The sequence below is a fragment of the Dama dama genome, chromosome 22 (assembly GCF_033118175.1).
Source record: "Dama dama isolate Ldn47 chromosome 22, ASM3311817v1, whole genome shotgun sequence".
Taxonomy (NCBI): Eukaryota; Metazoa; Chordata; class Mammalia; order Artiodactyla; family Cervidae; genus Dama; species Dama dama.
The window spans coordinates 12,891,285-12,918,499 of NC_083702.1; the positions used below are offsets into that span (position 1 = coordinate 12,891,285).

The following is a 27,215-nucleotide window of genomic DNA, read 5'->3' on the forward strand; positions in this document are numbered from 1 at the left end:
CTGTTAAAGTTGGCCCTAAACTTACCAAATAAAATGAGTTGCTTTATCAAGTTTATGTCACACAGTCCTTGTCTGTCTCTGAATTAAAACTGTGAGCTTCTTAGGTTTTTCTCTTTATGTGTACCTGTTAAGGTGATTGTATTTCAGTGTTAATTTATTTTCAAATTGTTGGGTTTTGAAAGTTTTTATTTTTGTATGTGATCTTCTTTTTAGATATCGCTATCCATTGGAGGACCTCCCTTCTTTGCTCTATGGTGTGAAGGTCAGGGCACAGTCCTATGACACGTGGGTCAGTCGTGTTACAGAAGCATTATCTGCCAACTTCAACCACAAGAAAGGTTAAGTTTCTTCCTTTTTTAAGCAGACACTGAAATGGTTTTCACTTTGAAAGAGATCTTGTTTTGTTTCATGTGTTTTTCCTCTATTAAGGAAAAATCCTAGGCTTCATAAGAGATTTGAGACCAGTGGGGTTGACTGTAGACTTAATTTCCTGTTTGAGAATCTTTTGTTAAGTGATAAAAGTTGATATAAAATGAGACAGACCACTAACTCACAGCAGATGTATCATATATTTTAGGGAACCGTTGTTACCAGTAGACTCACAGTAAAGGCTTACTGAGCAATTCTCTCTCGAAGAAAATTAGAATACCAAGGGAACATTTCATGTTAAGATGGGCACAGTAAAGGACAGAAATGGTATGGACCTAACAGAAGCAGAACATATTAAGAGATGGCAAGAATAACTGCAAAAAAGATCTTCACGACCCAGATAATCACAATGGTGTGGTCACTCACCTAGAGCCAGACATCCTGGAATGTGAAGTGAAGTGGGCCTTAGGAAGCATCACTATGAACAAAGCTAGTGGAGGTGATGGGAATCTGGTTGAGCTCTTTCAAATCCTAAAAGATGATGCTGTGAAAGTGTTGCACTCAATATGCCAGCAAATTTGAAATACTCAGCACTGGCCACATAACTGGTAAAGGTCAGTTTTCATTCCAATCCCTAAGAAAGGCAATGCCAAAGAATGCTCAAATTTCTGCACAATTGCACTCATCTCACACTAGCAAAGTAATGCTCAATATTCTCCAAGCCATGCTTCAACAGTACGTGAACTATGAACTTCCAGATGTTCAAGCTGGATTTAGAAAAGACAGAGGAACCAGAGATCAAATTGCCAACATCCGTTGGATCATCGAAAAAGAGAGTTCCAGAAAAACATCTACTTTAGCTTCATTGACTATGCCAAAGCCTTTGACTGTGTGGATCCCCACAAACTGTGGAAAATTCTGAAAGAGATGGGAATTCCAGACCACCTGACCTGCCTCCTGAGAAATCTGTGTACAGGTCAAGAAGCAACAGTTAGAACTAGACATGGAACAGACTGGTTCCAAATCGCAAAAGGAGTATGTCAAGACTGTATATTGTCACCCTACTTATTTAACTTATATGCAGAGTACATCATGAGAAATGCTGGACTGGAGGAAGCACAAGCTAGAATCAAGATTGCCGGGAGAAACATCAGTAACCTCAGATATGCAGATGACACCACCCTTATGGCAGAAAGTGAAGAAGAACTAAAGAGCCTCTTGATGAAAGTGAAAGAAGAGAGAGACAAAGTTGGCTTAAAGCTCAACATTCAGAAAACTAAGATCGTGGCATCTGGTCCTATCACTTCATGGCAAATAGATGGAGAAACAGTGGCTGACTTTATATTTGTGGGCTCCAAAATCAACTGCAGATGGTGACTGCTGCCATGAAATTAAAAGACACTTGCTCCTTGGAAGAAAAGCTATGACCAACCTGGACAGCGTGTTAAAAAGCAGAGACATTACCTTGCCAACAAAGGTCCATCTAGCCAAAGCTATGGTTTTTCCAGTAGTCATGTGCAGGTATGAGAGTTGGACTATAAAGAAAGATGAACGCTGAAGAATTGATGCTTTTGAACTGTGGTGTTGGAGAAGGCTCTTAAGAGTCCCTTGGACTGCAAGGAGATCCAACCAGTCCATCTTAAAGGAAATCAATCCTGAATATTGATTTGAAGGAGTGATGCTGAAGCTGAAACTCCAGTACTTTTGCCACCTGATGCGAAGAGCTGACTCATCTGAAAAGAACTGATGTCGGGAAAAATTGAAGGTGGGAGGAGAAGGGGTTGACAGAGGATGACATGGTTGGACGGCATCACCGACTCAGTGGACATGAGTTTGAGTAAACTCCGGGAGTAGTTGATGGACAGAGAGGCCTGGCGTGCTGCAGTCCATGAGTGCACAAAGAGTCAGACACGACTGTGTGACTGAACTGAACTGAAAAACTCAGGATTAAAAAACAAGCCACCTGATAAGAAAACAAGTCATAAGCTTCAGTTGTATTGGCGGGATTTTCACAGCTGTGGTGTTTCTGCTAATTGTTCGGTGAGTGGCTTTTTGTTTCTGTGGTGATGACATATGGCTCTCTTTGTTTTTACAGATTTGATTGAGTTACGAGTAATGCTGGAGGATGCTGAGGATAGGAAATACCCAGAGAATGATCTCTTTCGGAAACTCAGGGATGCTGTAAAAGAAGCTGAAACGTGTGCTTCTGTGGCTCAGCTGCTTCTGAGCAAAAAGCAGAAACACAGGTAAGACTGAGAATTCTTCAGTGGTTTTCTGTTTTATTTTGACCAGAGTATTGAGAATCTTAGTTGTCTCTGAGGCCGTGTTATCCCTCCCCGAGTAATGCCCCAGCTTTGTCTCCTACTGCTCCTGGTTCTCTTGCTCTGCCTGCACTCCCTCCCCCTGCCCATCATCCTCACTTTGCTCCCCCTGCCGTTCATCCTCACCATGCTCCCTCTGCCCTTCACCCTCACCGTGTCCTCTGCTTAGGGCCTGCATGTTTGCTCTTGACCCTGCCTGGGGCTGTGTTGCCCGATACCCAGCTGGCTTATTCCCTCGCTTCTTCCAAGTCTTTTTTAGATATCACATTCTTGGAGAGGCCTTCTCTGACAACCTTTGTAAAATTGCAGCCTTTTTATTCTTCTTTCCTGCTTTGATTTTCTCCTGGTAGACGAATTAACTTACTGTCTTTATCTCCTCCTCCTTTTCCTACCGCACTGGAAGGTATGCTAGAGTAGAATGTGGGATTTTCATCCTTCTCATTGCTGTGCTTTGAAGCATGTCTGGCACACAGTAGGTGTGTAATAGTTGTTTGTAAGTAGATGGTACTGCAGGCTAAAGGCAGGTGGCAGCAGAGAGTGACCTGGGTGCAGGGGAGGCTGTTAAGGAACATGGCAGTATATGCCCTGTATTTCACGTAATTCACATTTGTTTCATTTTCTGTGGTGGTGTTTCATTCTAACACATGCCTTGTGTCTGAATGGTTTTTTCTATAGCAGTTCACATTGGGTTTTTAATTACTTTGTACATTTTTTAATCTTTTGTTTTATGAGAGACCAATCATCAGTCAGGACTCTGCACCTGTCACTCGGTCTCTGACCCCCGCCTCCCCTCCTTGGAGAATCTGGCCAAAGCTTAGAGACCCTTTTCTTAGAAAAGTGTACATACAGACGTAATCTAGAGTCAGTTTCACAGGGTTTATTACCTCCTAAGCCAGGTTAAAGGCCTTTGTTCTACATCTTAAGTTTCCTGAGATGGAGGGTTTAGTTTTATTAGTGAACTTAACATTTTACTGTGAGATTTTATTAAATGTTTGAAATGTTTAATACTTGTAAGGTTGGAAGAACTGTAACTTAGAGAGTTGAATCTTTGAGTCATTAACTGAAGAGCTAAGAATCTCATTTGAAAATGAAATCCTTCAGACACTTGTATTCTGGGATTTCTTGGGGTAGAATCCTGAAGAGACTAGAAGCCCCCTTGGTGTTGGAGTGACTGAATTTTCTTACTTACGTCTCAATGTTGTCTGACACCAGGCAGAGCCCAGATGGTGGGAGGACGCGGACCAAGCTGACAGTGGAAGAGTTGAAGGCCTTTGTCCAGCAGCTCTTCAGTCTCCCGTGTGTCATCAGCCAAGCTCGACAAGTCAAGGTGGAGTATCACGTTCTTCTTGGGGTAATATCCTTCCTGTTTTGGGTAAAGAGAATAGTGTGTCTTGATTCATTTTTTTTTTGGTTCTGTTTCTTTTCTCAAATAAATGCTGCTGTTTAAGGTTTTTCAGTAGGTAGTAAGAACGCTCTTGGTTTCATTCTTAGTCTTTAATTCCTCCTTTAAAATTCTGGAACTACGGCTAGTTTAGAAATATTTTTTTTCTCTGTTACTTTTAGGCCAGAACCTCCATTTAATGTAGATATAATTGAAATGAAAAAAATTAGTTAAAGGAATCAGTGTATCAGTGAATTACTAGACCGTGAACTTTTGAAAATGCAGGGCTCTTCAAGGGTGAAACAGATCACCAGTCCAGGTTGGATGCATGAGACAAGTGCTCAGGGCTGGTGCACTGGGAAGAATCAGAGGGATGGGATGGAGAGGGAGGCAGGAGGGGGGATCGGCAAGGGGAACACATGTAAATCCATGGCTGATTCATGTCAGTGTATGACAAAAAACCAATACAATATAAAAAAAATAAATGAATAAATTAAAAAAAAAATGCAGGGCTCTGAAATTATCAGGGCCATTGTGGCTTAATGAATATGTAAAATCTCAGAAATGTCTCTCAGATACATTAATCTGCATAGTTAGCCATCTTTTGATAAGTTGTGGTGTCTTTTTGTGATTTGGCCAGGGCTGGATAGCTAAAATGGTTTTTGTCAAGGTTATCAACAGTGAAATCAGTGTCAGTTGTATTGTCTGAACCCCATGCCGTAGGAGTGTTTTGATTGTTGACCATGCTTTCCTTCCTGAGAGACTTTCTTTTCTAAACATCTGACACCACACTCTGGTTATCTCAGGTTCACGATTCACAGTTCCTTCCTCTTTAGGGATGCTGTTTGTTTTCTCCTCAGCGTGGCTTCTGGGTTTGGAGTATATTGGGAGTCTTGGCCCTTTCTTCTCGAGGTCCTGATGTCTTCTTGGTGACGTTAAACATCACCTGTATCCAGTTGATGCCCAACTCTGATTGCCTTTCTTCTTTTCTACAGACTCCTCCATCCAGTTGCAGCCGTTCCATTTGCCTGTGGTGGGCTGAAAGGCTTTTTAGATGAGATGAATCAAAATCCTTGATTGCCTTATTCCCCTTACATACCACATTCAGTTTCAAAACAAGTGCTGCTATTATATTGCCTCCAAAATGTCTTCCACAGTCGACTGCAGGTCATCATCTCCATCGCTTAAATTATGCCCTAAACCGTGGGACTCTGCTCTTTAGATTACTGCAGCAGCTCCTTAACTGGTCTCTCTTCTTTTACTCTTGTTCCTGACAATTCATTTTTCATGCAGTAGCCAGGGTGATTATGTAAATAGAAACCAAGTCATATCACTTCCCCATGGTTTAAGATCCTCTCGTGGTTCCCCAAAGCCATCAGAATGAAATGCAAAGTGACTGTAATTAATCTACACGGCACTGTGTAATCTGACCTCTGTTTATTCCTTAACCATTTTTTCTCCTGTATCCACTTTACTCTCCATCATCTACTTAGGACCAAGACACAAGCTCATTTCTCTTTAATAGCTTTTGCAGTTATTATTTGCCCTTCCTGAACTAGTCTTTCTCCTGTACCACCTCATTGTAGTTTTGGTTGTGATCATCATTGTGAAGTAACATGCTCCTCCCCACCACCTTATCACCTCTGATCACTTTTGCATTGAATTGCCCTGTTTTACTTTAATAGCACTGAAAACTATCTGAAACATTATATTCATGTCTTCAGTGTCTGGCCACTTACATTAAAACATGTGTTCCTTGAAGACAAGGATGTTGTATTTTTTGTTTAATGCTGTGTGCCTAGGCTAGTGCCTGCACCTAAGTTAGCAGTCATGAAATATTTTTGAGTGACCAGTTGAGTTGTTCAGTTGTGTCTGACTCTTTGTGACCCCATGAACCGCAGCATGCCAGGCCTCTCTGTCCATCACCAACTCCCAGGGTTTACTCAAACTCATGTCCATTGAGTCGGTGATGCAGTCCAACCATCTCATCCTCTGTTGTCCCCTTCTCCTCCTGCCTTCAGTCTTTCCCAGCATCAGGGTCTTTTCAAATGAGTCAGCTCTTCGCATCAGGTGGCCAAAGTATTGGAGTTTCTGCTTCAACATCAGTCCTTCCAATGAATATTCAGAACTGATTTCCTTTAGAATGGACTGGTTGGATCTTCTTGCAGTCCAAGAATCTCAAAACTCTCAAGAGTCTTCTCCAACACCAGTTCAAAAGCATCAGTTCTTCTTTCTTTATAGTCCGACTCTCATATCCATACATGACTACTGGAAAAACCGTAACCTTGCCTAGATGGACCTTTGTTGGCAAAGTAATGTCTCTGCTATTTAATACACTCTCTAGGTTGGTCATAACTTTCTTTCCAAGGAGTAAGCGTCTTTCAATTTCATGGCTGCAGTCACCATCTGCAGTGATTTTGGAGCCCAAAAAAATAAAGTGACTTAATCATATTGAAAAGGCGTGTGTAAGTAAAGAGAAGCATATTTATGTCTTTATCATATGTCTGTTTGGTGCTATGATGGTGAGATTATTAAATAGTCTAGAATTTGGTACTTTGCCAGAACCATATGTATTCCATACTCATTTTGTATCTTCTAAGTTTGTTCTTTATTACTTTGACCTTTCAGAATCTGCTTGATGATGTGGAGGAGTTTCACGAGCGTGCTCAGGAGGCCATGATGGACGAGACCCCAGACTCGTCCAAACTCCAGATGTTGATTGATCTGGGCTCTAGTCTGTATGTGGAGCTCCCGGAGTTAGCTCGACTAAAGCAAGAGCTGCAACAGGCTCGCTGGTTGGATGAAGTAAGACTGACGCTGTCGGACCCACAGCAGGTCACCTTGGATGTCATGAAGAAGTTGATAGACTCTGGGGTCGGCTTGGCACCCCATCATGCTGTGGAGAAAGCAATGGCCGAGCTTCAGGAGCTCCTCACAGTCTCTGAGCGGTGGGAAGAGAAGGCCAAGGTCTGCCTACAGGCAAGGTGAACACATCTATTGGTGACTGTCCCCTCTTTAAGATGTAGCTTAGAAAGTAGAGAGGAAGGAAGTACATAAACGTCTGTTGAGTTGAATGTCTTGTGCCTTCCCCACGGGGTCACTAGGTTATCAAGTGGGCCTGCACAGGGACAGTTTCAAATCTTGTGAGCACACTGTGTGCAGAGTCCTTTTTTAAGTACTTCAGTAAGTGATACAAAGTAGTGGTTTGTTTACAGCCTCACCATTACTGCTACTCTAGTTAGGAGCTAAGAAATACAAAGCTCTGCTGCAGTATGTTGTTAACTGAGAGGAACAGAAAAATGCTAGAATCGGGGAGAAAGGTCATTGTAGCTTGGATGGTCAGGAGAGACGCTTAAGGGAAAGGTGTTGCGAGAAAGAGGACAATGTACGTCAAGCCTTGAATGAGTGGGGTTGAAGTGGGAGGGGAGGTAAGAGAAATGTCCTAAGATCAGCTTAAGGAATGTGTCAGTGTGTGCCTAGGTGACAGAAGCTGAGTGGTGTTTTTTTTACGCCAGCAGGGGATTCACGCTGGGAAGTAGAGGGAGATGAGAGTCAGGCAGGAGACAGGGCGGCATTAGCATCGGCACCCAGTATACTTGCAAGATTGAAGTCAGGCGTCCGTCTGTTTGACTTCCATGCTCTGTATGAGAGTATTTTTCACCAAAGATTAGTATTAATATAATTTCCATTGGGATGCTTAGATCGCATAGTTGTTAAATAATGCAGCTCAAATTTAAAGCCTTTTCCACTTCATTCCAAAGTCTCCATGTGCTTAATTACTTTGCCAGTCACTTATTTTGGATTCATTTGATAGGAAAGTCTGTTCTAAAATTGACCAAGTAGGGAGAGACAGATGAAGAAATGAATGAAAAGTGAAAGTGTTAGTCACTCACTCCTGTCCAACTCTTTGTGATCCCATGGACTGTATGTAGCCTGCCAGGCTTCTCTGTCCATGGCATTCTCCAGGCAAGCATACTGGAGTGGGTTACCATTTCCTTCTCCAGGAGATCTTCCCAGAGTTTTAGCAAATTAGTGTCATGAAGAAAATGAAGTTGGTAGAGAGAGGACTGATGGAGTCAGTTTTCCAGCTCCTGTCAAAGCTCTTCTGAAATGCATCCTTCACATTCTGCATCCTGAGTGCTGGTTAGCTGCTGACTGCTCCTTTTTGGATCTCTTCCTCCTGGTTTTGGCCTCTCTCTCTGCCTGTTTTAGAGCACTTTCCCCAGGATTCTGACCTAGGCCACTTCTCTGCTCACTTTGTACCCTTCCTTGGAAATTTCGTCTCACTTCTTGTCTCTGTTTACCATCTTTGTGCAGACTGACTCCAAATCCTCATCTAGAACACAAATTTGGTTTTTTTACCTGTAGCTATCATCTGCTTGTTAAATAATTCCAGAGGATGTCCTGTAGGTGCTTCAGACTCCCCATATTCAAAATAACCTTCATCCACTGCTTCCCGTGTTCTCTTCCTTTGTTTCTATTTTCTTTGAATTAAATCCTCTTTCACTCATTTGAACAAACCAGAACTTTGGAAATTAGTGTTGGCCCCGCCCTCCCATATCCTTCCCCTCTGACTCAGCTCCCGAGTCCTGCTGATGCTGTTTCCTTGGTGTTTTTCTCTTTCATTCTTTTTCTTTGGGCTGTTGTTACAGTTGTCTTAGCACACAGCACCAGGTTCTGTCTATAATCTCACCCCTCTGTCACCCATTCTTCACAGTGAAATTAGTGTTTTCCTAAAGTGCAGAAGTGACAGTTTGACTTCCCTGCTTAAAGCCCATCATGGTTTCCCAATCCCTTTGGGGTGAAGTTCAGACTTCCTCAACCTGACTTTTTGTAATCTAGCCTCTTGCTTAAATACTTACCATCACCCCTTGCCATTCTTTCTCTTGTGTTCTGCGTTCCAGACATATTGACACCCCGCCTCCCCGCGCCAACCCTGGGGTGTACCTTTCCCCTCTGTCTACCTCCTGTGGTGCACCTCCACCATCCCTCCCCTGGGCCTGGGCCTGGCGTTCCTGATTATTTCCTATTCCGAAAGGAGAAACGAGCTTAGAGGTCACTTCTAGGAAGCCTTCCTTACTGCCAAGTCAGCAAAGTCCCCTTATTGTATATTCTGACAGCATCTTCCTTTTCCTTTATTATTGCAATTATGGTGTATTGTAACGTTTTATTGATAATCAACTCCCCCAAGATTAAAAGGTTTCATGATGGCAAGGATTATATCATCTTGTGCGTTAATTGTCCCAAGGACATAGCCTAGTGCCTGGCACATAATAGGGTTCATGGGTGCTCAAACAGTTCCCACTCTCAGTAGTTTTCCATTTTTCACATAAGACCTTAATTCACAGCCTTGAAGACCTCTTAATATACATCTTTCTTTTCTGCCAGATTCCTCTCCTTCTTGGCCCACCTCCCGTTCTCACTATCCCTAATCTTAAACTTGTTTTTAACAACTTCAGGTTTTTCTCCATGTCTTTGTTTGTTAAATTCCTGATGTTTTTCCTTTAACCCTTCACATGACCAAATCACACTTCTTATTTAAGGCCTAGTTCAGAACCCTTCTCAACTCTCCCAGGTCAGATTAATCACTATTTCCCTAGTAGTGAACCCATAGTCATTTGTTCTTAGTTCCCAGTACAATTATGTTTCTTAGGATAAGGTCTGTATTTTGGTCATCTTTGTGTAACGAGGTGTTAGTGCTTATAGTTGAATTAAATGTCAACGTCAGTGGATTTCTCGACTATTGCTTCCTACGTTGCTGTCTCTTAGGCATCTCTTTGACAGTTTCAGATCCTGTGGAAACTGATACAGAGGTAGTTTCGTGTAGGAAAGAGTACAGGATCTGACACTGATTCTGAGTCAGTGCTTCATGTGTGCCGTTTACTGCATTAAATGACTTTGAGGAAATAATTGATCTTGAGTTAAACTTATCTATAAAATGGAAATGAAGGTAATAGGTGTTTGCCTCTCTCATAGGCTTATGGTGAGAATTAAGTGAAGTCACATGTATGAAAGTTCTTTTACATATTGTAAAGTTTTATTTAAGTATTGGTAGTAGTTTGACTTATCCTCATGCCTCCTCCCTGTTTTTATGCTTATCAAGACCTCGGCACAGTGTGGCGAGTTTAGAAAGCATCGTGAATGAAGCTAAGAGCATTCCAGCCTTTCTGCCCAATGTGTTGTCACTAAAAGAAGCCTTACAGAAGGCCCGAGAATGGACGACTAAAGTGGAAGCTATTCAGGTAAAGAGCCTCTTGAGTTGTCCACTGTTCAGGGAATGCTTTCTCACACCTGAATCCTTGAAGCCTTTAATTCTGTACTGAAATAATTGTGTACTTGAAATTCACTTGTTCTTTTATCTGATTTTTATTTCTAAACATATATTACGTATTTAAATATTACTTATTTCTGTTGACTTCTTGCTATGAGAGATGACAGAATTAGCCATTTAATTAATGCTTAGCAGTAGGGAGTTTATTTCCTGCTGTATTCATTGACTGTCTTGGCATGTACATGAGTTACTTTTTTAAAATTGAAGTATAGTTAATTTACATTGTTGTGCTTATTTTAAGTGTACAGCAAAGTGGTTCAGTAATATATACATATATAAAATCTTTTTCAGATTCTTTTCTATTATAGGTTACTACAAGATAGAGTATAGCTTCCTGTGCTATACAGTAGGCCCTTGCTGTTTACCTGTTTTATATACATCGTGTGTACTTTTTAAAAATCATGCATTTCTTGCTGTTGCGGGTCTCTATTGCTTTGTACAGTCTTCGTGTAGCCGCAGCACTGGGGCCTGCTCTCTGTCGCCCTGCTTGGGCTTCTCATTGCAGTGGCTTCTCTTGTTGCAGAGCAAGGACTCTAGGGTGTGTGGACTCAGTAGTTGTAGCGCACAGGTCACATGGAGTCCTCCCAGGCCAGGGATTGAACCCACATCCCCTGCATTAGCAGGTGGATTCTTATCCACTAAACCACCAGGAAAGTACAGTAGTGGGTATATGTTAATCCCAAACTCCTAATTTAGCCCCTGCCCCAGATCATGAACTTCTTATTGCCAAATTCACACTGAAATTGAAGAAAGTGGAGAAAACCACTACACCATTCAGGTATGACCTAAATCAAATCCCTTATGACTATAAGAGAAATAGATTTAAGGGACTAGATCTGATAGACAGACTGCCTGATGAACTATGGATGGAGGTTTGTGACATTGTACAAGAGTCAGGAATCAAGACCATTCCCAAGAAAAAAATGCAAAAAAGCAAAATGGCTGTCTGAAGAGGCCTTACAAATAGCTGTGAAAAGAAGAGAAGTGAAAATCAAAGGAGAAAAGTAAAGATATACCCATTTGAATGCAGAATAGCAAGGAGAAATAAGAACGCCTTCCTCAGTGATTAGTACAAAAAATTGAGGAAAACAATAGAATGGGAAAGACTAGAGATCTCTTCAAGATAATTAGAGATACCAAGGGAACATTTCATGCAAAGATGGGCTCAATAAAGGACAGAAATGGTAGGGACCTAACAGAAACAGAAGATATTAAGAAGAGGTGGCAAGAATACACAGAAGAACTGTACAAAAAAGATCTTCACGACCCAGATAATCATGATATTGTGATCACTCACCTAGAGCCAGACATCCTGGAATGCAAAGTTAAGTGGGCCTTAAGAAGCATTACTATGAATCAAGCTAGTGGAGGTGATGGAATTCCAGTTGAGCTATTTCAAATCCTGGAAGATGATGCTGTGAAAGTGCTGCACTCAGTATGCCAGCAAATTTGGAAAACTCAGCAGTGGCCACAGGACTGGAAAAGGTCAATTTTCATTCCAGTTCCTAAGAAAGGCAGTGCCAAAGAATGCTCAAACTACCACACAGTTGCACTCATCTCACACACTAGTAAAGTAATGCTCAAAATTCTCCAAGCCAGGCTTCAGCAATACGTGAACCATGAACTTCCAGATGTTCAAGCTGATTTTAGAAAAGGCAGAGGAACAAGAGATCAAATTGCCAACATCCGCTGGATCATTGAAAAAGCAAGAGAGTTCCAGAAAAGCATCTATTTCTGCTTCATTGACTGTGCCAAAGCCTTTGACTGTGTGGATCACAATAAACTGTGGAAAATTCTTCAAGAGATGGGAATACCAGACCACCTGACCTGCCTCTTGAGAAACCTGTGCAGGTCAGGAAGCAACAGTTAGAACAACATGGAACAACAGACTGGTTCCAAATAGGAAAAGGAGTATGTCAAGGCTGTTTATTGTCACCCTGCTCATTTAACTTATATGCAGAGTACATCATGAGAAATGCTGGGCTGGAGGAAGCACAAGCTGGAATCAAGATTGCCGGGAGAAATATCAATAACCTCAGATGTGCAGATGACACCACCCTTATGGCAGAAAGTGAAGAAGAACTCAAAAGCCCCTTGATGAAGGTGAAAGAGGAGAGTGACAAAGTTGACTTAAAGCTCAACATTCAGAAAACTAAGATCATGGCATCCGGTCCCATCACTTCATGGCAAATAGATGGGGAAACAGTGGGAACAGTGGCTCACTTTATTTTTGGGGACTCCAAAATCACTGCAGATGGTGACTGCCGCCATGAAATTAAAAGACGCTTGCTCCTTGGAAGGAAAGCTATGACCAACCTGGACAGCGTATTAAAAAGCAGAGACGTTACTTTGCCAACAAAGGTCCATCTAGTCAAGGCTATGGTTTTTCCAGTAGTCATGTATGGATGTGAGAGTTGGACTGTAAAGAAAGATGAACACCGAAGAATTGATGCTTTTGAACTGTGGTGTTGGAGAAGACTCTTAAGAGTCCCTTGGACTGCAAGGAGATCCAACCAATCCATCCTAAAGGAGATCAGTCCTGGATGTTCATTGGAAGGACTGATTGTTGAAGCTGAAACTCCAATACTTTGGCCACCTGATGAGAAGAGCTGACTAATTTGAAAAGACCCTGATGCTGGGAACGATTGAGGGCAGGAGGATAAAGGGATGACAGAGGGTAAGTTTGTTGGATGGCATCACCGACTCAATGGACATGGGTTTGGGTGAACTCCGGGAGTTGGTGATGGACAGGGAGGCCTGGGGTGCTGTGGTTCATGGGGTCGCAAAGAGTCAGACAGGAGTGAGCGACTGAACTGGAGCTGTGCCTTAGACTTTCTTTGACCATGCTATTTTACAACTGTCAATTATTTAAAAATGATAGTAATATGAATGAATTAGTCTGTAGGAAAGCAGTTAAATTTGTAAGAAACAAATGATTCTCCACACTGTAGAAAAGGTGATTCCACTGACCTGGATGATATCAAATGCCTGTTTTCATCAATTAGCAAATTCCTTTTCTCATTCCTAACTTCCTTGGTGATTCAGACAATAAAGTGTCTGCCTACAATGTGGGAGACCTGGGTTCGATCCCTGGGTCAGGAAGATCCCCTGGAGAAGGAAATGGCAACCCATTCCAGTACTCTTGCCTGGAAAATCTCATGGACGGGGGAGCCTGGTAGCCTACAGTCCATGGGGTCACAAAGAGTTGTACACAACTGAGCAACTTCAATTTCACTTTTCCTCATTCGTAATTGCATTTATACATTTGTTTTTAGATTGTCCTTTGAACTAGTGTTTACGTCTTATTGGGTCCCTTGTTAATTCATTTTTAAAAACCTTTGACATGAATTTATACAAACATTTTTTAAAGGACATTGGAAGACTGTTAAGAGATACAATTAGGTTTAAAGACTAATCGTTAATGGAAAAAGTTAGCACTAAACTCTTTATAAGATCCACCAACAGTGTATTGCCAGACCCCATGAGAGATCACAAATTATGTAAGGCTGTACTTCTGTTTCCCAGAGTGGCAGCAATTATGCTTACTTGGAGCAGCTGGAGAGCTTATCTGCTAAAGGCCGTCCTATCCCCGTGCGTCTTGATGCACTGCCCCAGGTGGAGTCTCAAGTGGCAGCAGCTCGGGCCTGGAGAGAACGGACAGGGAGGACCTTTCTCAAGAAGAATTCCAGCCACACACTGCTACAGGTGAGGAGTGGTTTATTTTTATGTATGTGCCCTTTCAGTGCCCTCCCCAGAAGTAGGTGATTCATTACTTAAGGTGAGGGTTGTTGTCAGTTTATCTGGTCGTGGTTATACAAGTTCATTCCTACTGGGTAGTATCAGATATTGGCTAGTAATCTGGAACCTTGAACAGACTTACTTCCAGTTCACCTTACACTGTGTCAGCCTGCATCTTATCTCTGTTGTTATCGTGGTCTCTATTACCGAAAGATCATCTTATTCTCAGAAGCACAAATTTTAAAAACAAATTTTTTTTTTTTACCTTGAAGTACAGTTGATTTACAGTGTTGTATTAGTTTCTCATGTACAGCAAAGTGGTTCAGTTATACGTTTTCTTTTTCAGATTCTTTTCCATTATAGGTTATTACAAAGTATTGAATATAGTTCCCTGTGCTATATAGTAGGGCCTTGTTTATCTATTTTTTATATAGGTATTGTGTGTCTGTTAACCACAAACTTCTTTTTTATATTTTATTTATTTATTTATTTTTTACAAACTTCTAATTTATCCCTCTCCCCACCTTTTCCCTTTGGTAACCATGTTTGTTTTCTATGTCTGTGAAGCTGTTTCTGTTTTATAAATAAGTTCATAAGTATTTCTTTTTTTAGATTCCACATGGAAGTGGTGTCATATGATATTTGTTGTTCTGACTTCACTTAGTATAATCATCTCTTGGTCCATCTATATTGCTGCAAATGGCATTATTTCATTTTTTTTTTTTTGCAGCTGAGTAGTATTCCATTGTATATATGCAACACATCTGTATCCATTCCTCTTGTCAGTGGACACTTAGGTTGCTTCCGTGTCTTGGTGGTTGTAAATAATGAGAAGCACAAATTTAAATGCTCATTACCCTTTTCATGTTCAACAGTTTGAACATAGTTAAGAGCATAGACTTTGGAATAAGATCGTTTCATGTTTGAATACCAATTCCTGGTGTTAACCCTGTATCTGTGGGCAACTTGTTGCCTTTCTGAACCTGTTCCTCTTGTTTGTGGAGATAATACCACCTACTTCAGAGGCTTGTTGGGAGGTTTGAGTTCGATAATGCATGTGAAGTTTGTAAAAAATATGTCTGGGACATGTGAGTGGTCAATAAATGGTTACTTTTATTTTCAGTTTTGAGATTTTTTAAAACCAGAGCTGAATGTTTGGTTTTATTTTTGTAGGTGCTTAGTCCCCGGACTGACATTGGTATTTATGGGAGTGGAAAAAATAGAAGGAAAAAAGTAAAAGAACTGATAGAAAAGGAAAAAGAAAAGGATCTGGACCTTGAGCCTCTGAGTGATCTGGAGGAGGGACTGGAGGAAACCAGGGATACAGCCACAGTGGTAAGAGTTATAGAGTGCATCTTGAATTTGCTTGGTGAATGCAGCATTCTGTGAAGCAATCATTTTTATGTTCCTGACTTTTTATTTTTGTATAGTTTATCTTTGACTTCATGGTTGTACATATTTCACACCTTTTTAATATTTAGTCAAAAGTGTATAAAAACTGTTCTCTGTCCCTAAAATTGCCCTTACCATATCTCTCTTTATTGTTGTTTTAATAGTTGTCCAGTAGTCCATCAGACTGTCCATAATTTACTAAACACATTTCTGATACTGATCATTTTTGTTGTTACTCGGTGTTCAGTATTACAGATAATCGGAAAGTGGACTTAGCCTTTTCCTTTTTTCAGATTGTTTTCCTACACTTGACTCTTAGTAATGGGATTACCAGGCTAGGATTTTAGAGTGTTTAATGGTGCTTAATGCTGTTGTGCTCTTCAAAGGAACGGTACCAGCTGACTGACTGCAGCTGCTGTTTGCAGTCTCTGCCTCTCTCGGTAGCATTCAGTAATATAGTGAGTATGCAAAAAAGTGTTTGTAGATAATTAAAATTGTGGGTTTTATTGTAGAGTAGGAGGGATATGTTATGATTACAAGGAGCCTGAGGAAGTAGAAAATAAAAATGAGCTTGGGCAATATGTAATATTCGCATTCACTAAGTGACTTCATATGGCCGTTCCTGCCCACAAATGATCCTGTTTTGAGGCTGATGGAAATAATTTCTTGTTAGCCTGCCTGGTGAGTCAGTCTTGTCAGACAAATAGCACTGGAAATTGCCTCAGAATTGTTTCAAAGCTACCAGAGTTTAAAAAGAAAATGCCCTGACTATATTCATGATAATTAAGTTTTGTTTTTATATATTTTTTTGAAATGAGTTACGTAAACCTTACTATAATTAGTCATCAGCCTTTGCTACTCTTCTCCATAAACTGGAAATTCCAAGAAAGAAATAAAATTGATTTGTATTGAACTTCCTCCAGAGAAGGAATTACAAGGAGGTAGGGAGGTAGGGAGTCAGTACTGATGAAATGTTTATCTTGTGCCAGGTGTCAAGTTAGGCACTGTCACATGTTATCTTATTTAATCCTTAAAACAACAAATTGAAGTTACTAGTAGTCTCATTTTTTGGAAAACTGAGATTCAGAAAACCTGTATCCTGGATCAGGAGTCTTGTTAAGTACAAGAGCCAGGCCTGATACCAAGGTGGCTTGATCACAAGGCATGCTGTTTTTCTTCTGCCCCTTATGAAAGAATTAACTACTCGACTGCTGGACATTGTCATATATGACAGCAATTTGCTTATTTCACAGATGAGGAGTATTTGCATAGAAACTGTCAGGCTGCCCCAAATTTTAGGAAATGATGGCTTTTTTTTTTTAAGGACAGTGCTTCGGTTTTCCCTAGTGGTCCAGTGGTTAAGATTCTGTGCTTCCAATGGAGGTGCTGTGGGTTCAATCCCTTGTTGGGGAACTAAAATCCCACATACTACAAGGTGTGGCCAAAAAAAAAGATAGTGCTTTGTCAACATGAATCTGCAATGTGGAGATGTTCCCTACCCTTGAAGATTTGGTATTTTGGGAGCATTTAGCAGCAACTCCCTTCAGTTAAATGTTTATTGTACGCAGGTGGCAGTTTTCAAAGAGCGGGAGCAGAAGGAGCTGGAAGCCATGCATTCCCTCAGGGCAGCCAACCTCGCCAAGATGAGCATGGTGGACCGCATAGAGGATGTCAAGTTTTGCATTTGCCGCAAGACAGCAAGTGGGTTTATGCTCCAGTGTGAGCTCTGCAAAGACTGGTTTCACAACAGCTGTGTTCCTCTTCCTAAGTCAAGTTCCCAGAAGAAGGGGTCCAGCTGGCAGGCTAAGGAAGTAAAATTCCTTTGTCCTCTCTGCATGCGGTCTCGAAGGCCGCGGCTGGAGACGATTCTGTCCCTCCTGGTGTCCCTTCAGAAGTTGCCGGTGCGGCTGCCTGAGGGAGAGGCCCTTCAGTGTTTGACGGAACGTGCCATGAGCTGGCAGGACAGGGCCCGGCAAGCCCTGGCAACGGACGAGCTGTCCTCTGCCCTGGCCAAGCTGTCCGTGTTGAGCCAGCGGATGGTGGAGCAGGCAGCTCGGGAGAAAACTGAGAAGATCATCAGTGCAGAACTCCAGAAAGCCGCAGCCAACCCAGACTTGCAGGCAAGTTGAGAATTTTTTCTTTTTTTCCCTGTTTCATGGGGTAATATCTGTCAGTGTGTAAGCAGTAAATCAAGTTTCTTACCAGTATTAGGAAAAGAACAGTAAGTTGCCAGCAACTAGATTATGCATGAGTTCTTCTTTTCCATAGACTCCCATAGAATTTTCTTTGGGTTTGTACTAGGTCATTTTAGTGAAATATTACCTGGAAATAGCACTCAGGTGGACCTTGGCGTTATAATCAAATACTGATCTGTACTGTTAAACTCTGTTAGCCACTTTGCAAGTTCATTACAATTTGATGGACTTAGGCATGCATTAACACTCGTGTGTATTTAGTGCCTCTCTTCATCTCCGGGTTGCTCGTTGTTTAGGGACACTTGCCTAGTTTCCAGCAGTCTGCTTTCAACCGGGTGGCGAGCAGTGTGTCTTCTTCCCCTCGACAAACAGCGGACTATGACGATGAAGAGACAGATTCTGATGAAGACATTCGGGAGACCTATGGCTATGATATGAAGGTAATGGCAGGGATGGGCTGGGGGGGTTTGATCACTGGGTTTGTTTAAAAAGCTGTTGAACACTGATGTTTAAGGCCTGAAAGTGGAAGAGAAAGCTAGTCGTCATATCTATCCTGAGTTTATGGTGATGGCATTTTTTTCAGTGCTTCAAAAAACACAGTTTGGTGAAGCTACATTTTTTAATAAAGGGTGGCATGTTTTTAAAATGCCTGTATATATGTTTCTGAGACGGGCTGGAAAAATTGTATGTTTAATATTGAAAGGTTTCATGGCTGATTTTGGTGTTCTTTCCTTTGGATTGTTTAAGTCTGTATAGTTAGGTTTTAAGAATCCTGTTCTAGCTGTGCTTTGGGTCTTTTTCTCTGATCTCTCATCTGGTTGGTGCTGGATAGAATGTCATATTCAGGGATGCGTTATACTTGGGCCCATGACTTGAATTTGTGGAGTTACAGTAACATAACAAAGGATTTGCCCTCAGTATGATTGTTTTGATAGTGACAGCACACTGGGATGAAGGGGAGGTTTTGGCAAGGTTCTGTGTTGGGTCCTCTTAGCCATTTAATGTTGTTTTGTGTCAGGCCCAAGACGTTCATCTTTTGTCGGGTGATAACATCGTGATCTGGACAAAGACCCTGCCAGCTCACAGTGAATCCGTTGATGTGTTTTGTCTTCTTCTCTGTGGAGATAATGTTGAGCATCTATGCCTATAGCCAGGGAATTCATAGTCTGGTGTGTGAAAAAATTAGGGTGCATTCTTTTCCTTTGCCTTTTCAGCATGCATCGGGTAGGTAAGCTCACTGTTAGAGGACAAATACTGTCGGCATTAGAACTGCCAGGATATAAAGGTAAACCATCCATCATAGATGCCTGTAAATTACCTCCTGAAAAATATTTTTCTCAAGATAAAAATGGATCCAGGGGATGTTTTAATGAGGGAGTTTTTAAAAAATTATATGAATTAAAGACTTGAGAAAAGTTGAAATTTGAATTAGCATTTAAAATGAGGTTCGAAACACATTGTTATCCTTGAAGTTAGTGGCTATGTGAAGTTAATGACTGTATGTATGAAGCTGGTAGAATGACCAGGAGCAGCTGGAAGGGGATGCTTCCCATAGCACATATAGGTTAGTTAGCTAATACTAAAATTGCCTGTTTGCAGTTTTGGCTTAGAGACCTTCAGTACCAGGGTTGTTGTCTTTCTAGCATGTTAGGTATCAGCCAGTACTCTGGAATTGTCCAACATGATGGACTTTGCTTGGAAGCAGATCAGTAACCTATGAAAATAAAACATCGCAAGTATTACATGATTTCAGGGCTAGGGATCAGAACAGTGTTTTGATACGGTTGTATGGAGTAGTCTTTTGCTTGCAAAGTGTATATGGGCTCTTAACTTACAGTCTCTTAGAAGGGGGTGTTGGCAGGGTAGAAAATAAGATTATATAAGATTTTATAATGGTAGCAGTGTATTGACAACTTTAGGAGAGTAGAAGAATGGTAGTAAGACTTGTGGTAATTCAAGGTCAGATTTACCTTGACATTGGTATCTTTGTACTAAAAAAAATTTCAGTGCTCCAAAATTTTGCACTAAAAAAATTTCAAGTGCTCTTGAGTATTTTCCTATAGAGAAAGCACTTACTGTGTAATGAAAATCTTAACTTGCCAACTTATTTGCAGTTGACTTGGTGATTTTTCACTTTGTATGATCTTCCCTGATTGTGACTGAATTTATCCTTAAAATAGTTTAAATTTAATACCTTTGCTAGATGAAGAGTCCCTGCTGGTTTAGGAAGAAGAGTAGGTAATTAGAAAATGAAAATCAGTCATTTGATCTTAGTTATCATAGCATTTAAATGTTCAAAGCAGATGGTTTGTGCATTGTATTGCTTGATTACTTCATTTTGCATGTGATCACCACGAAAATAATCTGAGCAGCAATTCCAAGAACTCATTAGTCAGGAAGATAATATATTTAATGAAACAAAGTCTGAGAGTCTGTTACAGATTTGTATGATTGTGTCTGGGATATCATTTTTTTCAGATGTTCATATGATTATTTCCTTTTAAAGCATATTGTTTACCTTTACTAGACTGTTCATCCATAGTACAGTTTATATTTTCCAAATGCATACATGTGTAGAATCATACATCAGAAAGGAGGGTATAAAATAGAAGTAGCTGTTATCTCCTAGGAAGTTCGTTTTTTATCCCAGGAATTGCTTAATTTACAGAATGGCAAGTTAAGCACTTGGATTCTTTGATTTTTCTTCTTTTCTACCCTTGTTAATACTTGGGTGGCTTCAGCTTTGGTGAAAATAGAGTAGATTTTGTCTCAGACTTTAGTCCTGCTGATACCAGATACGGTGGAGTGACAGATCTGTTAGAAGACATGTTGCTCACTGAGAAGCCATTCCTCCTTCCTGTGTATTTACCATTAGTGGAACTGACTGGTAATTCTCCCCTTAGGAAGAGTAACTTGCTTTCAGTTCAGTCGCTCAGTCGTGTCCGACTCTTTGCGACCCCATGAATCGCAGCACGCCAGGCCTCCCTGTCCATCATCAACTCCCAGAGTCTACTCAAACCCATGTCCATCGAGTTGGTGATCCCATCCAACCATCTCATCCTCTGGCGTCCCCTTCTCCTTCTGCCCCCAATCCCTCCCAGCATCAGGGTCTTTTCCAATGAGTCAACTCTTCGCATGAGGTGGCCAAAGTACTGGAGTTTCAGCTTCAGCATCAGTCCTTCCAATGAACACCCAGTACTGATCTCCTTTAGGATGGACTAGTTGGATCTCCTTGCAGTCCAAGGGACTCTCAAGAGTCTTCTTCAACACTGCAGTTCAAAAGCATCAGTTTTTCGGCTCTCAGCTTTCTTCACAGTGCAACTCTCACATCCATACATGACCACTGGAAAAACCATAGCCTTGACCAGACGGACGTCTGTTGTCAAAGTAATGTCTCTGCTTTTAATATACTATCTAGGTTGGTCATAACTTTCCTTCCAAGGAGTAAGCGTCTTTTAATTTCATGGCTGCAGTCACCATCTGCAGTGATTTTGGAGCCCAGAAAAATAAAGTCTGACACTGTTTTCACTGTCTTCCCATCTATTTCCCATGAAGTGATGGGACCGGATGCCATGATCTTAGTTTTCTGAATGTTAAGCTTTAAGCCAACTTTTTCACTCTCTCACTTTCATCAAGAGGCTTTTTAGTTCATCTTCACTTTCTGCCATAAGGGTGGTTTCATCTGCATATCTGAGGTTGTTGATATTTCTCCGGGCAATCTTGATTTCAGCTTGTGCTTCTTCCAGCCCAGCATTTCTCATGATGTACTCTGCGTATAATTTGCTTTAGCTTGCTGTTTATCAGTTGTTTTACCATCAGCCTATCTGTGTCTTTATATTTGAAAGGTGTCTTTTGTAGACAGCACATGTGGTAGGATTCTTCTGGCATGTCGGTCTGCATATATATGTATTTGTAAAATATATGGTTAAATCTGGGTTTTTAGGCAGTATTACAATCTGTCTTTTAATTGGGGGTGTTTATTTCTTTTATAGTTAACATAATTGTTGACATGGTTGGATTTAAATTGATCTTTTATGTATTATATTTCATATGTCATCCCAGGGGAGTAATTTTTTAAAATTTATTTTTACCTATCTTTACTTTCAATTATTAATTTTCTGATCAGTTTCATTTCTAGTTCAGAAGCTTAATAGAAAATTTCCTGCTTCAGTTTCAATGAAATGAGTGGAGTCAAGGTCAGAAAAGACCGTTCCAGTCAGTGAGGTGAAGTACCTGGGGACAGCAGTAGGCGAGTACTAAAGTACTCTCTAGCCTGTGGCTTTTTAGGACTCAGATTCTCTAGAACAGGAAAGAAGACCTATGTGAACTGCTGTTCCTAAATTCTCAGTGAGTGTAACTGTCTTCCAGAGTCTCTTTGTGAAACCTTTTAAGTATCCTGTTTAATTAAGCATAGTCTCTGATGACAGTACGTCTTCCTCTCGTGCACCCTACAGTCAGCTGTTGCATTAGTCCTTAGCTGTTGTCTCTGGTCTTCTAAGTTCCCCCGTGTACTCTTCTTGGTGGTACTGGGGCTGGGACTTTACCCCAGCGCTTGGTAAACTTTCCCTGTAAAGTACCTCATGTATATATTAACATACGATATGTGTAGTGATTTTATATAGGGATGTAGAGTAGATTATTTTTAGGCTTTGCAAGCCATATGTGGCCTCTGTTATGTATTCTTGTTGGTTTATTTTTACAGCTCTTTAAAAATTTAAAAATGTTCTTAGCTCACACTCCATACAAGAACCAGGCATCAGCTGGGTTTGGCCCACAGGCTGTTTGCCAACCCATGCTCTGCATGTTTATCCTTTGCCTGCAGCCTCTCTCTGCCAGCAGAGGGCATTAGAGAACATTAAAAGGCCCTAGTGAGAAGGGACTTGATCCTTACTGTTTTATTCTCCATTCCTGCCATCATTGAACTACAGTTTTTTTGTTGTTGTTTTGTTTACTGTTTTCTGTTTTTGTTTGATTTTTGGAGTTTTGTTTTTTGTTGTCTTTTCCCCTGGCAGTGGCAGCTGGTTCCAGTTCTAGTTGTTTTTTTTTTTGCACCCCAGAAGCCAGCCACATTGTGTTCTATTAGAGATAGCAGAACACAGGCCAGTGCCTGCTCCTCACAGGTCTGGGTCCCAGCTCTGCAGGCCTCCAGCTTTCTGGTTCTAATAACCCCCCTTCTTTTCTTTGTTACCTCAGGCCCTAGAGATGGCAACTCTTTCTTGTAGTTACTTTGGTGTTACTTTGATGTTTCTCTTTGCTTTTTCAAGCCTTCAGTGTATAATTTAGCCAGTTCAGTTAATTAAATTCTCCTAGTTAAAATACCTGAGATTTCTATATTCCTAATTGCACTATGACCGTTAAAGCTGTACATGTGGGTTATAGAGCCTAACTTCAGCGGAGAGTCATCTGAGACCTGCTTGGAGTTGTCAGGATTTATAACTTAAACACTGTCAGTCAGACTTTCTAAGTAAGGGCAGCTAGCTAGTAAGTAAAAGCAGCAACTGGTAAGCATCTGGATTTGAAAACCTTAAGAGAGGATTGGATGAGCCGTGTCCTTAAGGTACCACATCCGAACATTTATTCCCCTCCTAAATCCATTTTATTTTTTCTTAAATGGTCAGAGTTTCTTAACTCATGGCTACAGGAGTCTTTATGTGTTGTAGACTATAGACTATAGAAAGGTTATTCTTTAAATCATAGCTTTCTTGTAGATTTATTATCTCTGTGGATTGCTCTCGAGCTTTACTTTTGGCTTGACACTGTGGTGATCAGTGTTTTTTTCCCCAGTGGACATTTTCTTTGCTATTTAATACCAGATATTTAAGGTTCCCCCACCCCCCCCCCCCCAACTGTTGAATTGAAAGCCTGTGCTTATATTATTGTCATGGGACGAGTTAAGTGTTCCTAATTCTCAGCACCCCCTTGGCTGCTTCTTCAGGACACAGCCAGCGTGAAGTCCTCCAGCAGCCTGGAGCCCAACCTCTTCTGTGATGAAGAGATCCCCATCAAGTCTGAGGAGGTGGTCACGCACATGTGGACAGCACCCTCTTTCTGCGCAGAGCACGCATACTCGTCCGCTTCTAAGAGCTGCCCTCAAGGTATTGCCACCCCGGGGAGCAGTGTGGGGAAAAGAAGTCTGACACCACACTGGCAGTCTCTCCTCAAGCATGAATCCTGACCATGAAATGCAGTAGAACTTGAAAAATGCAACTTTGGAAAATCTAGTCTCTGGTAGCATTTTTCTGTCATTAGGTCATAACCTGGAAATTTCTATAGAATCGTTCACTCCTAATTGGAAGCCCTTTAGAGTCCATCCAGCCCCTTCTGATCCCACTTTTGTCAAACCCCTGATCAGTCGTTATTTATTCTCTATTTGTTTATAATTAGTTGTTGAGGAACTTGCTGCTTTTGAAGAATACTCATTCTGGTTTTGAAAAGCTTTATTAGTTCTTCATCCCTTGGTAAATAATTTTTCTATTGTGTTCACTATCTAGTCTTTGTCCCCATGAAAATCAGTCAGACTGCTTTAGGTCAGACCTCTGAAAAATGGAGAATATCTCTGTCTTCATAGTAAAATTCAGGATTTTATGGAACAGCAAGCATATTATTACTGTTAATTAGGCAGGTAATGGGTTATTTATGCGTGGCAGTTATATGTCTAATCTTTTGGTATCTTCTACAATGGAGAGAGCATTCCCTTTCCCCTCTAGTCTCAAGAAAAACAATATGGAACCTGTGTTTTCACTCTAAACCAGTTTTTTAGAGTGTCATTGGAATTCTAGGCCTTTTTTGCTCTGTGTTTTTTAAAAATTTCGCTTTCATACTGATGCAGTGAATCCAAACATCTAAACTAAGTGTTAGAGGAGGAGGGACCATTCCTCTGAATATTTACTTTTAAAGCATTACTTTTTTCAGTAGTTTGCATGTTTTGTTCTGTCTTCTGTTTGGGGGGAAAGGTTCTAGCACCCCACGGAAACAGCCTCGGAAGAGCCCTTTGGTGCCCCGGAGCTTGGAGCCTCCAGTGCTAGAGTTGTCGCCAGGAGCTAAAGCTCAGCTGGAGGAGCTGATGATGGTGGGAGATCTCCTGGAGGTGTCCCTGGACGAGACTCAGCACATATGGCGGATTTTGCAGGCCACACACCCACCCTCTGAAGATAGATTCCTGCACATCATGGAGGTATGGATTGGAAGCTTATTACACAGTGGTTTAAAACCACTTAGAATGTCCCAGTTCCGTGGAGGTTCCACAGGTCACCACAAGGGGAGGACCGGTGGATGGTGCTCTAGTTGCCCTGCTCTCTCACCAAGCCGAAGTATTTCTGCTTTATGGTTTTCTTTATTGAGGTTTTACATAGTTTATATATTTTTATACAATTGACCCATTTTTTTTTAATCTGTGACACTATAATCCTGAGCGGGAGGGGAAAGGGACAGACACGACAAGTGTTCAGCTCTTTCTACCCACGAAGAAGGTAAGGGTCAGAGATGCAGAAACTTGTCTGAAGTCACACTTGCAGTAAAAGCAGAGGGACCCAGGCTCTAACTCTGGCATTTGATTTCTGTTCTTTTCATCTTTCTTTTCCCTGACTGTTTCTGTGAAATGGAAGGTATAGTGTCATGCTGGCACACTGTAGTTTGTCTTTGGTTTGGAAGAAGTCATATCGAAGGTGCCTGATTTAGATGGTGTCTTCCAGTTGGCAGAGCTTTTTCTTCACACCCACTGTCTTATCTGATTTTATATATAAGGAAACACAAAGTTTTGAAAAGTTAAATGTCTTATTCAAGGTGTGATGGGTTTAAGACACTTGTGACCCAGTGTTCTTTATGATTCTGCAGATTCTTATGCTCTGTCGCTAAGTTGTACGACTGTTTGCGACCTCATAGATTGCAGCACACCACAGTCCTCTGTCCTCCATTGTCTCCTGGAGTTTGTTAGATTCATGTCCATTGAGTCAGTGATGCTGTCTAATCATCTCATTCTCTACCTGCAGAATCTTAGGAAGTGTTATTTCTTAAGTAATTATCAAGCTTATGATTTTCAGTATTTAGTTTTCTACCTCACCCCTTGTTCAGAACTTTAATCCTGGTAAATAAAGACCAAAAGAGTTACTGCATAACTTAGCATACATTTAGTATGTTGAGTTTTCTATGTTTTCGTCTCAGTTACAGACAGATGCTGCAGACTGTATAATATATGCTGACAATTTTTTGGCCTTTCCCCCCCTTTGATAAGCTAAAAATAAGTCAGATATTTTATTCGGTGCTTGCCATTATTTTCTACTGTTATCTTCTTTGAATATTGTGTTTGTCTTCTTAAAATATCAGAATATTTATTGTATAATGTATGCAATATAAAATTTTTTTATTTTAACTATTTTAAAATACACAATTCAGTTGTTTTAATCACATTTATAATATTATACAACTGTTACCCCTGTCCATTTCCAGAACTTTTAAATTACTCCAAACAGAAACACAGTACCTGTTAAATAATAAATCCCATTTCCCTCCCCCCACAGCCTTGGTAATTCATATTTTTCCTGTCATTATGAAATTGTATATCCATGATACCTCATATAAGAGAATAAAACTGTTCTTGAATGTCTTGCTTTTTAATGGTTTCTCTTTTTATATTTTTGAAGGATGACAGCATGGAAGAGAAACCATTAAAAATAAAAGGAAAGGATTCTTCTGAGAAGAAACGAAAACGGAAGCTAGAAAAAGTAGAGCAGCTTTTTGGTGAAGGAAAGCAGAAGTCCAAGGAACTAAAGAAAATGGATAAACCTAAAAAGAAGAAGTTAAAATTAAGTGCAGAAAAATCAAAGGAGCTGAACAAACTGGCCAAGAAGCTAGCGAAAGAAGAAGAGAGGAAGAAAAAGAAGGAGAAGGCCGCCGCAGCCAAAGTTGAACTTGTGAAAGAGAGCACCGAGAAGAAGAGAGAGAAGAAGGTGCTGGACATTCCCTCCAAGTACGACTGGTCTGGAGCAGAGGAGTCGGACGATGAGAACGCCGTGTGCGCTGCACAGAACTGCCAGAGGCCCTGCAAGGACAAGGTGAGTCTCTCTGTGTCCCAGCGAGTGTGTGCGGGGACACGGAGCAGCAGTCAGGCACATGAGGCTGTGACGTAGTGATGGTCTGTTTTGATCCCAGGATTTGGCCTTGCACCATCACATGTTTAATAGAGTTTGTAGAACTTTTTTCAGTTAGGAAGTTTTAATAGAAGAAATGTGTTTTAGAATTCGTGTACAGAGCGAACCTCCCAAATGAGCAGAGTGAAGCTGTGTGGTACCCAGAAGCAGTGCACCCCACGTGAGGCCACAGCAGGGCTCAGAGCAGTTGTGTGCCCTCCCTGTAGAGTGCCTCGGAGGACTAAGCACCTTGTCAGTCAGCCACGGTGCCCTGAAAGGTCCTGGGCCAGAGTTCTAAGACCTGAGGAGTAAATTGCTTGGAGATTTGTTGTGAAGATGTAAAACTTGGGTTAAATCTTCCCT

The 27,215-nt window shown here is 41.1% G+C and overlaps 1 protein-coding gene across 1 annotated transcript in view; it reads left to right on the forward strand.

Annotated features, from left to right (window-relative positions):
• Positions 1-27,215, forward strand: part of KDM5A (lysine demethylase 5A) — a 66,973-nt gene that overhangs the window by 29,490 nt on the left and 10,268 nt on the right. Inside the window, exons 16-27 of the mRNA XM_061124680.1 lie at positions 214-338; positions 2,465-2,615; positions 3,903-4,017; positions 6,700-7,055; positions 10,175-10,313; positions 13,928-14,107; positions 15,314-15,475; positions 17,101-17,652; positions 18,024-18,167; positions 23,663-23,822; positions 24,681-24,901; positions 26,367-26,777. Coding sequence (XP_060980663.1) covers positions 214-338; positions 2,465-2,615; positions 3,903-4,017; positions 6,700-7,055; positions 10,175-10,313; positions 13,928-14,107; positions 15,314-15,475; positions 17,101-17,652; positions 18,024-18,167; positions 23,663-23,822; positions 24,681-24,901; positions 26,367-26,777 — 2,716 coding nt within the window. The remainder of the gene's footprint in view (positions 1-213; positions 339-2,464; positions 2,616-3,902; positions 4,018-6,699; positions 7,056-10,174; positions 10,314-13,927; positions 14,108-15,313; positions 15,476-17,100; positions 17,653-18,023; positions 18,168-23,662; positions 23,823-24,680; positions 24,902-26,366; positions 26,778-27,215) is intronic.